Source organism: Lepisma saccharinum, chromosome 9 (assembly GCF_977018435.1).
Source record: "Lepisma saccharinum chromosome 9, izLepSacc3.1, whole genome shotgun sequence".
NCBI lineage: Eukaryota > Metazoa > Arthropoda > Insecta > Zygentoma > Lepismatidae > Lepisma > Lepisma saccharinum.
This window is the reverse complement of record NC_139237.1, coordinates 77,376,036-77,391,663: the sequence shown is the minus strand read 5'-3', so window position 1 is coordinate 77,391,663 and position 15,628 is coordinate 77,376,036. Positions and strand designations below refer to the sequence as shown.

At 37.5% G+C, this 15,628-nt stretch overlaps 1 protein-coding gene across 1 annotated transcript in view; it reads left to right on the top strand.

The window, feature by feature from the left end:
• The window catches only part of LOC145992169 (ankyrin repeat and FYVE domain-containing protein 1), a 132,601-nt gene extending 117,371 nt beyond the window's left edge, over positions 1–15,230 (top strand). The window contains exons 13-21 of the mRNA XM_083128463.1: positions 2,708–2,828; positions 5,266–5,439; positions 6,823–6,936; positions 8,199–8,355; positions 8,950–9,150; positions 10,502–11,042; positions 11,992–12,130; positions 13,394–13,492; positions 14,894–15,230. Of these exons, the coding sequence (XP_082984589.1) occupies positions 2,708–2,828; positions 5,266–5,439; positions 6,823–6,936; positions 8,199–8,355; positions 8,950–9,150; positions 10,502–11,042; positions 11,992–12,130; positions 13,394–13,492; positions 14,894–15,029 (1,682 nt within the window). The 3' untranslated portion in view covers positions 15,030–15,230. The remainder of the gene's footprint in view (positions 1–2,707; positions 2,829–5,265; positions 5,440–6,822; positions 6,937–8,198; positions 8,356–8,949; positions 9,151–10,501; positions 11,043–11,991; positions 12,131–13,393; positions 13,493–14,893) is intronic.
• Positions 15,231–15,628: the final 398 nt, after the last annotated feature.

Genomic DNA, 15,628 nt, shown 5'->3' with positions numbered 1-15,628 from the left:
AACTACAGGGAGCCATGACGAAGAGCAACCAGATATGATAACCCTTTGCTTTCTATTGTGCAAGTAAGATGAGAGTAATTTAAGAAGAGGTCCGTGAATGTTGAATCTGTTTGAAAGTTTATGGATGAGTTTTGTATGAGGGACAGAGTCAAACGCTTTAGAAAAATCTAAGTAAACGACATCCATGTCTTGCTTGGCACTCAGGCAGTTAACAGCGTTGGTGAGCAAACAAGCAAGGTTTGTGTCACATGAAGCATGAGGAAGAAAACCGTGTTGAGTGGGAGAGAGGAACGGAGTAGCATGCGCAAGGATACGATTGGAAATTATTTTTTCGGCTAGTAGTGCAAGTGCAGGAAGTAAGGAAATCGGACGATAAGAAGTAACGTGAGTTTTGTTTCCGTGTTTGAGTATAGGAACTATATTTGCTTGCTTCCATGCAAGAGGAAATACACCCTCGGAAAAACATTTGTTAAAGATTATGCTGATTGGTTTGGATAGAATATGGGCTAATCGTTGTAGAAATATGCCAGGGATATCATTAGGAGCGTTAGCTTTAGAACATGAAAGAGATTTTAATAATTCGTGGACTTCATTGCAGTTAGTTGAGATTTGAGAGAGTGTGTAAGGAGTGATGGGCTTGACTTCAGGCAGTGCAGTAGCGGTATTATTTGTAAAGTTACTGTGAAAATACGAGTTAAAAAGTGATGTGCGCTCCTTCTTTGTAGCAGACTTACCGTTCCAGGAGACTTGAACGGGAATACGGTCGTGTTGTCGGCGTGACTTAATTAGCTTCCAGAACATTTTGGGGTTTTTAGCAGCACTTTCCATCACAGTTTGAATGTAATTATTATAGTCTCTTTGCATTAAGTTTTTGCTATGTTTTCTTAATTGAGTAAAAGTGTTCCGTGTATGAACGTTTGGAACTTGTTTCCACAGGATCCACGCATTCTTTTTGTTCTTTAGCGTAAGTTTCGTCTCTTCACTATACCACGATGGGAATCGGGATGTTTTTGTTTTCCTTAGGGGCACGTGATCTTTAATTATGGCTTGCACACCGTCCACAAGGAAATCCACTGCTTCTTCCGCTGGGAGGGGGTCCATCATTGTCCACGGTACAAGGCTAGTGACAAGAGAAAGCTGCTCCCAGTTGACTCTTTTCCAGTTGTAGACAGGTCTGGAGGAGGGGGAGGGCCTGGGGGCTTTTCCAGGGACTCGGATTTCGGCATGGATGGGGGTGTGGTCCGAGGCGATGAATTGCTCACCGGGAGTGGCCTTGACCTTTGTGTACGAAGACAGCAACAGGTCGAGAGTTTCTGTGCGTCTTGTGGGGAAGTCTACAAACTGATGAAGTCCAATCGCTTTGATATAATGATCAGAAAACCACCTGTCATCATTGTCTGTGCAGACGCCAGAGTTCGACGATGACCATTTTATGTGAAGGTTGAAATCGCCCATAAGAATGATGTCAGTTTCCTTCATAGCATTAGCCAAAACTGGCAGAAAAGCAAAGTAAAATAAATGAAATCAATCAATCAAGGTACATTATAAGTTGCCTTTATTACAAAACATTTTAAATTTGTTACACACTTTGATTAAGGATGTTGATAAATGTATCATTCAGATTTTCCACAAAAATATTCATAATTTCATACTGAATCAGTTCACTACTGGGACTTTATTGTAGCTCTGAGTCAATACCGATGTTGATGTGCAGTGGCGTGCCCAGGATTTTCGAAAGAGGGAGTTATGTATACTTTTTTTTTTAGTAGTCAATCCTCATTTTGCCATCTTTTCCTGCCTTTGACGTTCTTTTCTTTAGGAATGCTAGGCCAAAAGGGGGTTATGGCCCCCACCCCTACCCTTGGGCATGCCACTGCTGATGTGTTAGTATTGGCAGATACCAGTGGTATCGGTATTGGGAAGTGACAGTTGGAATTTATTCACTGATACCAGCTGATACTGTTTTGGCATTTTTTCCTCCATGGAGTCTGCAAAAAAATGCCACATTACAATTTTGCGAAGGGTAATTATCCTGTAAATTATGCAATATTCGAAGTTCCTTATTATTTTGCATCGAAAAGTGGATTTTGTAATTACCTAACATGTATTTTAATTTTTGTTAAAACACTAAAGTAACACACAAACAGCATGATGAAAAACACTTAGAGTTCTTCCAAGCTTTCGACTCCTTCACGGATTCATCTTCAGGGCTGGGAAGACGGAGTGGATGCGGTTACTTGATGTGCATAAGTAATGCCAGTGAAACTACAACTGCATCCACTCTGTCTTCCCTCGACCAGCCCTGAAGATGACTTCGTGAAGGAGTCGAAAGCTCGGAAGAATGCCTAAGTGTTTTTCATCGTGCTGTTTGTGTGTTATTTTAGTGTTTTAACAAATATGTTGCCAGCACGTGACGTAAGAAGTTTTCTACTGTCATATGTATTTTAATATTCTGATGTAATTCTTGAATATTTTAAAGCAAAACTCTTGATATATTGAAGCATATAATAGGCGTGGAATACTTATAACTATTAATTATTAACTTTAGTTATTACAATTTTCAAGTATCAGTATTAATGGGAATTGTTGTAAGTGGTATCGGCTCAGCTCTACTTCATTGATATTTCATTCTTCATCAATATTACTGTATTTACTATGAGCAAAAAATCTCATCATGATATTAACAATATAATTTTGTTCCTAATAGGTGGTGCTGATGTTAATGTGCAGGATGCAAAAGGCTTGACTCTGTTGCATCGCCTTACACGGGAAAATAATGCAAGGGAAGCAATATTCCTACTGGACCATGGGGCAGATATGAATGCAATGTAGGTGCAGGATATTTATCTCTTGATTCAAGTGTTATTTTCAGGGAAGAATACAAAGTTGGAGTTCTCCAAAGTTTATGTAAATGTAAGAATAACTATTAAATACAGGGAGTACAAAAATTAATGGTGAGGTTATAAATGTCAATATAAATTTTATTTTTCAACTTACGTGGTTGCAGCAAACACTGTTAGAGGCAGAAACTGTTGCAGTTTTTGATATGTGAGTTAAAGTTACAATCTTTTTGATACGCTGATTCCAAATATGGCCTCCCATCACGTAAGGATTTTCCACAAAAAAATCTCATTCACCCTTGGTCCCCTCATTCCCTGGATCTTACGCGGTGCAATTTCTTTCTATGGGGGTTTATTTCCCACGTTGATGTGTGTCGTGTGACCAGGGGAGCCCACATTGAAGGATTGTAATTTTAACTCACGTATCAAAAACTGGAACAGTTTCCGCCTCTAACAGTGTTTGCTGCAACCACGTAAGTTGAGAAATAAAATTTTTATTGATATTTATAACCGCACTATTCATTTGTGTATACCCTGTATGTTTAGACTATTTCTATTATCAGCTCAAATCAGTTTTTGAAACTGGACCTTGACATCCCATTTGACTCCTTATGCATTAACCTTTAGAACGCCGAGCAGGTTTTCGAAAGTAACCTCTCTGGCCACTGCCTTTGCGCTCGATTTTTAAATTTTACACTTATTTCAGACAAACGTTTTATCTCGGAGACTGTTTGAGCAATCTACTTCAGGTAACTTGTTTTGCAGCTAGAACATCAGGGCATGCAACCGTGAAGGAATAAAAATGCCAAAGCCAATAAGAGGGGTTAAGTGGGCCGCGGCCCCCAACTTTCAATGAAAAAAATCATAAAAATGGGGAGTTTTTTGACATATTTGATAATGTAACACACCCTGGAACATGAAATGACTTTCATTCGGTTGAGAAAGGACCATTCTTTGAAAATAAGGCTAAAGTTTACCTCTCCTTTCCAAAATAGCAGGGAAAGAGGGGCAAACTCCCCATTTGTATGATTTTTTCATTGAAAGTTGGGGGCTGCGGCTCACCCAACCCCTCTTATTGGCTTTGGCATTTTGATTCCTGCACGGTTGCATGCCCTGATGTGGGTAGGTTTTCTTCCACATGACATTTCAAAGTTTTATCTGAACATCTGTCAGCGTTTACAACCTCACATACAAGTATGAAGGTGCTAAAAGCACATGAACTTCTTAATCAGCGCAATGGGTCACCAGTGACCCATCGGCCGACTACGCCTATATTTTCTATGGGTCACATGTGACCCATTGGCCGAGTAAAGGTTAAACCTCATTGCCAAAATTGAACACCTAGTCTCCAAATTATACCTCAATTACAAGAGGAAAAATATGAATTAGAAATACATCAGCACTGTTTTTCACTTAGGTGGCGATTAAAATGATAAATAAAGTAATAGCATTTACCATATAGCCCTAGCAGTTAGTCAACCACTGTATCAAAAATGATTGACTCAAATTTCCTTTCTGATTTTCATAGAATGCAATACAATGTAATTTCATTGAGGAAAAAGTTGTGGATATTTGGTAATGATAAAAATATTTTAATCACTATTTAATCATATTCATTCAGTTTTTAGTAGTTACAATTTGTTCCATAAAAATACTCTTTTTGGAATTAAATATTTTATCCATTTTACATATTTGACCATATTTTATATACATATTTTGAATGTTGAAGTTACAAAAAAAAGTAAGAAATTAGTGAACTGCTTTGGGAACCATCCTGTCCCATCAAATACAGCCACTGTCTAGTTGCCAATATCTGCAACCTGAAAAATGTATGTAGGCACATGACCAAAAGTTCGTCTCAGTTTGCAACTTGCAGAGTTATTAATAGCTTGTATGTAGTTTTTTTTTTTTATTATTTTGTGATTAGTCCTTTGAAAGGTGTCCTGTCGTCCTCCCCCATGTTTTCCCATAATTTCTAGTGTCTTCAAGTCATACACCACTCCTCTCCCATCTTCCACTGTTGGACAGAGGCATATTGGTTTATTTACGTGAAATTTAGAAATTTACCGCATCCATCATGAATATTGGTTTATCTCTAAAATTACTGATATTTTTACACATTCTAAAATACGTATACATAGCCTGTAATTTAGTTCAAAATTCTGACTTTTGTTATTATTTATATTTATAAATATATGACATATCCAGGTTTGTAAAGTGAATGTTTCTTGTTCATACGCAAAACCTACAACAATCACCACAAAATTAATTAATCATTCACGAGATCAGTACAATATATTGGTAGCAGTAAGTTTAATGTCTGTAGTTTATCATTATCACCAAAAATTTAAGCTTGGTTCATCCGTACTTTGCTGACCTTGAAAAGTTAGGTAAATCATTGTAATCATTTCACTAATCATTTCAGAACTCCAGATAACGAAACCCCTCTTCAGTTGGCCATAAAATGCAAGCTGGTGGAATTAGTTGATGCCCTTTGCAGAAGGGGAGTGGATATGTCTATTCCTGATGCAGATAATAAGTGCCCTCTTTGGATAGCATTGGAAAGTGAACAAAGAGAAATATCTTCAATACTTGTGAGGTAAGTTGTTTATTGCTAATAGTGTTTTCTGTAAGAGAGTGAAAGGCAAGATGGTTAAGCCTGCCATGAGATTTGTTACTCTCGGTCTCCCCCTTATTTCAGAATGATTCTTGTTTTTTGTGTCAATTAGGTGTGTTTTGTGGTTGTTGAAAGTGATATGTAGGGCCCAGATTTTTATGTAATTACATATTTTTTCATGTGTTGTAACCAAGCAAAAATTACAAATGTTGTCGAAATACAATGTTGGGAACCATATACGTGAATTTCATGTTACATATTTTTACATAAAATGTGGTATTGGGGCCATCTTTCTGCTTTTTTGTTGAATAAGGTGCTGTAATTGTAGGACAAACATTCAAACTTTGATTTCTCCAAAAAGCAAAAATAAAATAAAAAGTCTCTAAATGTATTTAGTGGTTCACTGCACATCACATCGGCATGGTATGTACTGAAACAGAAGCACTATTTACTTTTTAAGAAATATGTAATGATTTGTTATATTAAATGTACATTTTATTTTTTGCCTGACAAACCATTCAATAAGAATATTCTACTACATTGTAGAAATTTGAATATATCTCTCATAGTGAAAAATATCTGATCACACTGTATTCAAAACTGTTGCCATTTACATTATCAGTTTACGAATTTTCCATTGTAATTTAGCACATTACGATTACATTATTTCAAGATAACTTTTTAAAATATAATAATATTGAGAAATTAATTTAGTATAATTACATTTTTTACTGCCAGGAACCTAAAAACAGCACAGAAATGAGAAATTGGATATTTTAATATGCTTACATATTTTTACATGTTTCGATATCTCTACATATTTTAGCATTATTTTCTAAATATTTATGTACATATTTTGCCTACATAAAAGTCCAGATCTTAGTGGTATGTTTTGCTAGGCTGGTGGTGGGTTCTTTAATTTTTGCATCAGAAAAGTGTTGTTGAATTCTTTTGTTAATGAATCGAGTAGATCTGCCTATGTAATGCACTGGCACACTGCATCCTACACTCCTGGGTTATTCAGTGGATTGAAGAAGTATTGTATGTGTTTGCCGAGTCTACCTGCTATTTTGGAACTGGGTTTGTGTGCTATGGCATTAGTGAAAGATCAGAGGGCTTTGGTGAGATGGTTCGAATCTTTAAATTTGAGAGCCTCTGCCATACTGCATCATGTGGATAGTTCGTGTTCAGTATTCTTGACTTGCCTGCAATGTAATGCCATAGTTAATGCAAATCTTTCCCTCACATGCCTGCTATTTAGATTTAGTAAACAATAATGGAACCAAGAAAATGAGAGAGAAAAAGGAACATTGTAAACTTGATAAACTTAAATCATATTACTAAGGCTCTATTTTATTTCTTCAGAAATGGTGTTGATGTTGATTGCTGGAGTGATGGGCCAGAGGGTTGCTATCAGACCTTGCTTCACCGAGCCATTGATGAAAATAATGAGGCCATTGCGAATTTTCTCATAGAAAGGTAAGGAGAACTTTTTCATTTTACTCATAATTTGAGACAACATTGTTGTAAGTATATTTTATTTTGCATTTGTTTTTTTGTTATTTAATGTTGCTTTTTGGACACTTTTTGATAACAATGATGATGAGAATGAGTGATGATTGATTGATTTGTTGTTTTAAGTCCACTTTATGCACATTAAGGCTAATCGGGACTGGACCTACAGTTTGAAGTGGGATCCGAACCACTGTGCCAAGTGCCTCCACTGGGTATTGAACCCGGGACCCCTTGATTACAAGGCGACGATGCAACCACTGCACCATCACCCCGAATGAGTGATGATTACATAAAGTTGGTAAAGGGACACCAGGTTAGAGCTCAAATCTGGGAACTTTGGTAGCAAGGTCAAAGGTAGATCACTTAACATGCCACTGAACCATTAGTTTATATTACATGAAATATATGCATTAGAGCCAAAAATCTACAACTAGAATGAGGAGGGAGGATAGGGTAACCAGAGAAAGAAATCATGTCACCCCCTCCCCTGTAAATAACAACCCCTTTCTACACACACACACACACTCACACTCACACTCACACACTCTCTCTCTCTCTCTCTCTCTCTCTCTCTCTCTCTCTCTCTCTCTCTCTCTCTCTCTCTCTCTCTCTCTCTCTCTCTCTCTCTCTCTCTCTCTCACTCACTCACTCACTCACTCACTCACTCACTCACTCTCTCTCTCTCTCTCTCACTCACACACTCTCTCACTCACTCACTCACACTCACTCACTCACACTCACTCACTCACTCACTCACTCACTCACTCACTCTCTCTCTCTCTCTCTCTCTCTCTCTCTCACACTCACTCTCTCTCTCACTCACTCACTCACTCACTCACTCACTCACATATGCCAGCCCTCTATGTGGAGTGGTGAGCATAGCTTGCTAAGAAACCAGGGGTCCTAGTTTGAATGTGAATATGATTTGGATGTATTTCATGAATTAACTAATCATCCTCATTGCTGTGTGTAGAAAACATATCCGGCTATTCCAAAAGGAAGTTATGTTAGGCTTAATAGAATGAAACACATATTTGTGACAAATTTTGTAAGGTCAGAATCCTTACACCATGGGCTACCTCTTTGCATAGTCACCACCTTTGTTAAGTCACTTGTCATAACAAAACAATCACCCTCTCTGTTGAAAGTCAAATCAAATAAAAAATGCCAGAAAAGTGACACTAAATAAGAAAAATATGAAAATATGAATCTTTTTTTCTTTGCAGTGGCTGTGATATTAATTCAGCTAGACGACCTAGCCCAAGCGGAAAAGGAGGGACTGAAGCATATGACCAAGCTGGCCCTGTTCACCTATGCTGCCAGTGGGGGTTGGAAAGTGTTGTTCAGACTTTGGTGGAGCATGGAGCTGCTGTCAATACTAGGGTAAGCGCATATGTGCACATTGCATGATCACCAGGGTGTTTACTACTCACTGGGAATTACCAAGTAGTAATGATGCTAGGATTGTGCATTAATTTTTTCGCAAATATGGAGAAATTGCTCCTCCAGTGGGCTGTCATGGAGTAGTTAGAACAAGTTATTGGTCTGTCGTAGGTTTCATTCCCACCACTGGAGAAATAAATTTAATCTGAAGACTAGAGAAGAGGTGCTTTCTCGAAACATAGGATAGGGTTAGAATAAGTATGATTTAAAGACTAGATAATGGATAATGTCCAATTAACATTGCATGCCAACTTCAATGTTTGCTCTTCATATAATAGCATTTATATCTATTTCTATATTATAAAAAGTGCAAGAGGAGAGAGGAAACACTCACCAGACACAGGAAAACTTCAAATTTTCGCGGCGGCTAGCTGCATCGTCAAGATTAGGAAAAAAGTGTGGTGATGATGCAGCTAGCCGCCACGAAAATTTGAAGTTTCCCTGTCTGGTGAGTGTTTCATCTCTCCTCTTTCACTTTTTATTTAGCCCTTGTGGCCCTCCTTCCTTTTATCCTGTTTCTATATTATGGTATAGGATGCTGAAGGAAACACGCCTCTCCACATTGCGATACAAAACCAGCACTCGCGCATCATAGGAATGCTGTTGTCCCATCCAGGAATTGACTTGACACTGAGGAACAAGGGAGGTCTGACACCTTTCGCAGCTGCCATGATGTACAAAAATAACAAGGCTGCTCAAGCCATACTTAACAAATTACCCACAGCCGCTGAGCAGGTGAGCCTTATGCAATTCATTGCTTCTTGTAGTTCTGTAAGTACATGGATTGAATAAAATTGCATGCGTTTTTACACATAAGCAACAATACTCCACATTTAGGTGTAGACAATGTTGTGAATATGATGCACGGTTCCCAAAGTATTTTACATGTGCCTTTCATTGTGCAGTTATTGATAAATTTGGAACTGAACTCATACTTTGATAGCTTCCATGTAATGGTTAGCTCTCTTGTAGGGCTGAGCTGATATCCATACTGATGCCTTAACTCTTACCGATTCCTACCAATACCAGTGCTTGGAAATTGTAACAATTAAAAAGGATGCAACACTTCGGGGGTGACCCACGTTGTTTACCCAAATGTCAACCTCACTTCCATGTACACCGTGGACTACATTTTGCAGACTAACGAGGCTCTGGCATCTGGACATACGACCAGTATAATCCCCTGTAGGACTGTGTATGTGTTGTCCTGTGTTTTGTCCTTATGTGCTGAGTGCCCCTGTACAGTCTCGGCTTTTAACCAAGTAAGAATATTTTAGTTGTTAAACGTTTCAGTTATGTTATATTTTAGTTATCGTAAGAGGCTGGACCCCGTATAATGTGACTGGTGCAAAATAGCCTTAGGGCTGACACACCCAAAATTTTTAATTCAATCAATCAATGAAACTTTCAAAATAACTACATTTGATTACAATTTAGATGTAGAACTTTTCCATTCTCAGTGGACGAATTATGAAACTTGATACAGTGGAACTTTGCATAACAAACACAATCTGTTTCAGGACAGATTTTGTTGTGCAAATCATTTATTTTGAGAGATGCTATCTCCCATAGGTTACTACAGGAATAATTTTAATCTGTTCCCGAGCGCAGACCAAAGTCACAGAACATTGCAGGGAATATAGAAAAAGTCACAACAGATTTTATTGTAAACCTTTTCTGGCCGCTAAGTTGCTGGCAGTTTCTTCCATGTGTTTGATTTCTGACTGTGGTAACAATGCTATGCCTTTTTTTGTTATTTCGGCATTTGATGCTTAGGTCAGTATTTCTTTTAGTGCATTTATAACTATTGTGTTTTACATTATTATTACATGAATTATAGCCAAGCTGCTGCTTTATACGCTGTATAAAGTACAATACCCCTCATGCCTGCTGGGGGATTAATCATGTGTGATGATATTCACAGGCAGTTTGCAATGCAGGATATTTTCCAGCCTGTGCACACATTATGTAGGACGTTCATTGTGTAACACATTGTGTGTTCGTTATGTGAGACACAAATGTAAATGTGTTCCATAAGAGATTTTCAATTTTAAATATTCATAAGTTCTCTCTTGTTTATTTACAGGTTGACAATAAAGGTTGCAACTACCTTCACACTGCCATAAAGAGGAGAGACATCGAGAGCGTTCTCTTTCTACTTTCAATTCACGTAAACATCCACTCCCGCGTTCAGGACTCTGCTCAAATGACCCCGTTGCACCTCGCGGTCGAAGCTGCATCGGAAATCATAACCCGGAACCTCCTGCTAGCTGGTGCCAATGTTAACGACAAGAACTCCCACAAACAGACGGCTCTTCACATAGCAGCTGTGGTGGGTAATGCAACTATATCGTCGGTTTTGCTAGAGAATAAAGTTGACTTCGATGCCGTGGACCACGATCTTAATAATGCACTTCACGTAGCCGTGAGGGAAGGCCACCTTAGTGTTGTTCGCGTTCTACTTACAGAATCACAAATCAATGCCGAATCTGTGAACTTGAAAGGGCAAAACCCACTTCACATATTAGCTAATTATGGAAAAGAAAATGCTGCTGCCATATTTGATTTCTTCATAGAGTGTATGCCCCAGTATCCAGTGAATAAGCCTGACGTGGAAGGAAACACAGGTGAGTACACTCTTGGTATGCTAAGTGTAAGAATGCTTATTTGTAAGGGAACTCATTGTAATCGAGACAACTTTCTATTTTCTATTTATTAGTATCAGCTGATATAAGCCAATAATTTTACAAATACATTTCTTTAAATAGCCCCTAACTGCATAATTGTGCCATTTTGTTAATGTTTAAGTATATATGTAACATATCAATCAGTACTATAGTGCTTTGTATTACTTATGTGAAATTTCGTATGGCATCACGCGGTACCATCTCCGCTCCAGACGACGTACCCTTAGTGAACGAAGACAGAGAGTCTTCGAAATTAATCGGAAATAACCATTAAATTGTGCAAGCGCGGAAATACGAAATTTCACGTACGTAATTCTCAAACCGCGTTTACTGCATCCATCATGAATATAGTGCTATGGTCCGTACATTCCCATGGGGCTACCATGCCCTCCCTGGTTTCCACAAAGACCTTATACTTGTGAAGGAAAGGTTTGAGGAAAATAGACTCTCAAGTGTTATGTAAACCGATTTAAAAATTAAATATGTTCCATGTAAAAATGTGACATTTTAAAATTAATATTGGAGATTTCATGTTTGGGGAATAAAAGACAGGATTGTATAATTAATAAACGAGTTACAAAGTTTTTCTGTGAGATTGTTTATAATCAGTGCTCAAAGTGGAAATTTCTAGTTGGGTGGTGGGGATATTTGGTCGAGTTTGGGGATAGGAAGGGTGATGGAGAAAGGGTGGTATCTGGAGGGCAGGGGTCTTAAAAAAAAATGGACTGAAAACAATGCTGAACAAAATTTTGTGTGCAGTTTTAACTCGTCAAGGTATCATTGATCTGTCAGCTGTAGTAGATAGATTGGTGTAGAATCTATAAAAAATATATATCTGTGTGTGTGTGTGTTTTATTTAACCCTAAAATGTACACTTTTTCCTCTCCAGCATTGCTCCTGGCTTATATGAAGGGGAATGGAAACCTGTGCCGTGCTCTCGTTAAAGCTGGTGCCTGCTTGGGTTCTATGAACAAACAAGGAGTCACAATTTTTAATTATCAAGTTGCTACAAAGCAGCTGCTTTTCAGGTTTGTGTTATTTTGCACATTCATGATTACTACTGATTGGATGTAAAGTTATTGTCACTGCTTTTAAAGGAAAATGTTGGCATTAATTTGACTGTCGTGAAAATTGGTACATATACACTTACATTTTGTTGTTCAGATTTTAATATGTACCTTATATGTACTTTTCTTTGCATATATCATTGTCTGAGAACCAGAGGAATATAGCTCCAAAAATGTTATTTTCAATTTTGTTGAACATATCTTGTATCTAAAAAGCTCTATTCAATATCTCAGTCTCTTCTCCTTAGCAGTAAAGTGAAGTATCCATTTTTTTTTTATTATTATTATTATTAGTTTGACATATTCATAAGAATACATTCTTTCCTCCTGGCTCTCACAGGTACAAAGGAATAGAATAGTTTTTTGTTTTGAGGCTGGATAAGATTTTAACATCAAAACATCGTGATTTTGTAAAATATTATGAATTAATGATGACAATAATAAATAAAATAATTTTTATATAAAAACAAAGTTGTGCAGATGCTTCTGATTTTTAAGAAATAATGGTAGGACTTTTTCCATTCGTTGCCACGTGTCAGGCAAAATGGTACATTTTTAGTTCTCAATTCATACCTGAGAAGGCAGTTTCCTTCCCTTGTCAGACAATGTATGGTTTGCACTCGTGCATTGAACCTAGGAATCTTTGACTACAGAGTGATATTACTTACATGAAATTTAGTATTTCCGCATTGCACAATTTAATAGTCAAATCCTATTCATTTTGAAGATCCTCCGTCTTCATTCACTAAGGGTACGGCATCTGGAGCAGAGATGGTACCACGTCACTGCTTTGTTTGTGAATGAAGACAGAGGATCTTCGAAATTAATAGGATTTCACTATTAAATTGTGCAACGTGGAAATAACGAAATTTCTAAATTTCACATAAGTAATTTTAAACTGCCTTTACCGTATCCATCATGAATACAGAGTGATAGTTCTGTTTTAATTATTCATGAAATTCCAAAGATTTACAAGACTGTTAAGGACCATTCCAATGACCTGGTGATAACACTGTCAAATTGTAATGAAGGTCTATTTCCAGTAGATGCACATTGCACACTAATGCAGATCCCACGTTGCAACTGTAGCCTTTCTGAGCATAAAGTGGACTTAAAAGAACCTTGTGAAAAAAACTGTTGAAAGCTTTTCAAAATAAGATGTTATGGCAAGAGAAAACAAGTGATATGTGATTTCAAGTAGTGTTTATTGTTGTCGCTTTTCAGCTTGCTAGATTGTTTATCTCAAGAACCTCCATGGGCAGAAGGGGACATCTGCTTAGAGTGTGGAGTGAAGTTTGGGATCACTGTACGGAAACATCACTGGTGAGAATATTTTTTTTCTTTCTTTCTTACAGTTAGAATTGAGTTGATTCCAATGTTTCCACCAACCTTGGAAAAGTTAGGGATTTCATAGATATATTTTTAAAAATCTGGGAAAGTTGGTTGATTATAGGGACATCTATCAGAAGAGCCTCAAACAGCTTCCATTCCTCTTGCAACTTTACAGTTTAACCAAAATTAGAAACCCCCTCTCTGTGGGGCATTGGCGGATCCAGAAGTTGCAGTTGGGAGGGGGGTGGGGTGAATTTCAGTTGGGTGCCTCACCTCACCGAAAAATTAGTTCCAATTTACGCTTGCACTGTTTTCTTGTAAACAGTAAATGATACAAGAATCGAGTTGACTTACATATTTTAGAGATTATGGTTTTGTAAAATTAGAGGTCTATGACTGGAATTGATGGTTACTATTGAATGTCATCATAAATGCTATTGTTGCCATGGTAAACTGAACAATCATATATGAGGAGTAAAACAGAAGAAAAAAACCTCGGGTTTGATCTCCTTTGGAGCACATTGCACAGTGGTTCGGATCCAAATTTAACCTGTAGGTTCAGTTCCTAATAGCCTATCCTCAGCATGAAGTGAACTTAAATAAAACTTTAAAAAAAATAAAAAATCATGAACCTGTTAAACAAAATACAGAACATTTGAATCTTCAGAAACAATAGGCATAATAATATACAAAATATACAAAAACCTGGCAGTTGGGAGGGGCGATCGCCCCTATCTGGCACCTGGACCTGTAGTCAGTATGGGACTTGTGTCATCCATATATATATTTGTGATTTTTCCTCCATCATTTTAATCTTATCATGATTCATCTCTGTTGTTGAAATCAGCCAAAAGTGACAGAAATGAGACATTAAATAAACTAAATCAATCAATCAAACCCCCACTGGCGAGCAGAGGGAGGGTGGGCAAAGAAGTCTGTTCTTTAATACGCAATTCTGTCCTTGTGTTGTCAAAATGTGAGGCATTCTATAACACATCGTTGTCATGTTTATTCAGTTGCAAATGTTTGTATTATCTGAAGGGGTAAACTGTACACAGCGAAAGTAGACACACAATATTGAATGAAGTTGGAAGTTTTTGACAATGAAGCGAGGAGCGGAGAAATCAAATGACTGCCCACTTTTTACTTACGTCCAGCTGTTTTTGTTGCAAGGTAGGCCTTTGTAAAGAATTGCAGAATCCATATACAGTCCTTAAAATATTGCAATATTTAAGTGAAGATGACTGGAAACATCAGTTAATAGGCGAAAGAAAAGTTCTTCTGCAACAGTTAAGTTGTGTAAGGATACTAAAACATGTTTGTACTGCCGTGTACACCATTATGTGAACATTTCTATTAATAGGTTGTCACATTTCTTTCATTTATTTTCAGTCGCCACTGTGGACGCATCCTGTGTAACAAATGCTCAGACAAAGATATGCCAATACTTAAATTCAGTTTGAACAAACCTGTCCGAGTCTGTGAAGTATGCTTTGATGTTCTTCAGCTTGGAAGTTCATTGGCGTAAATAGTAAAAGGTGCTCAATTGTTATACTTCAAATATAATTAGTACTTCCAAAGATTTATTTTCTAAAATAATACACATGCTATACATAAATAAATAGATATATATTTGTAAGTATTTACACTAGTTTCATAAATTTGTGCAAATAAATGCTGAGTAATTGTGAAGGTTTATTTGATGTAAATAAATTTATAATTTCTTACAGAAAAACAGCTTGTTGTTATACCTTTACTGATTTTTGTAACAGTGTGTCATGAAAATTTTAGATGTAAATGAGTAGAGAAGGTTGTTCAGGATATATCCGAACAACTTTCAATGTGTACTGACCTCATGAAATGCCATGCCATGCAGCTGCTATCGGTTGTGTTCTATCGGACCACCAGCATTGTGGACTATCACCCTACACCAGAGTTTCCATTATAGCAAAGTACGTTGGAGAACGGGCATGAGAATTCTATCCCACTCTCTGCAGGCTTTCCAAACACCGGAGAGGGTGCATGGATGGTAATATTTCAGACGTCGTTTCAAGAGTCTGCAGGGCTTTTCACCGGAATGTTCTGAAATGGGATGACACAGACCCAAGTTTTCCACTCCCATCTCCT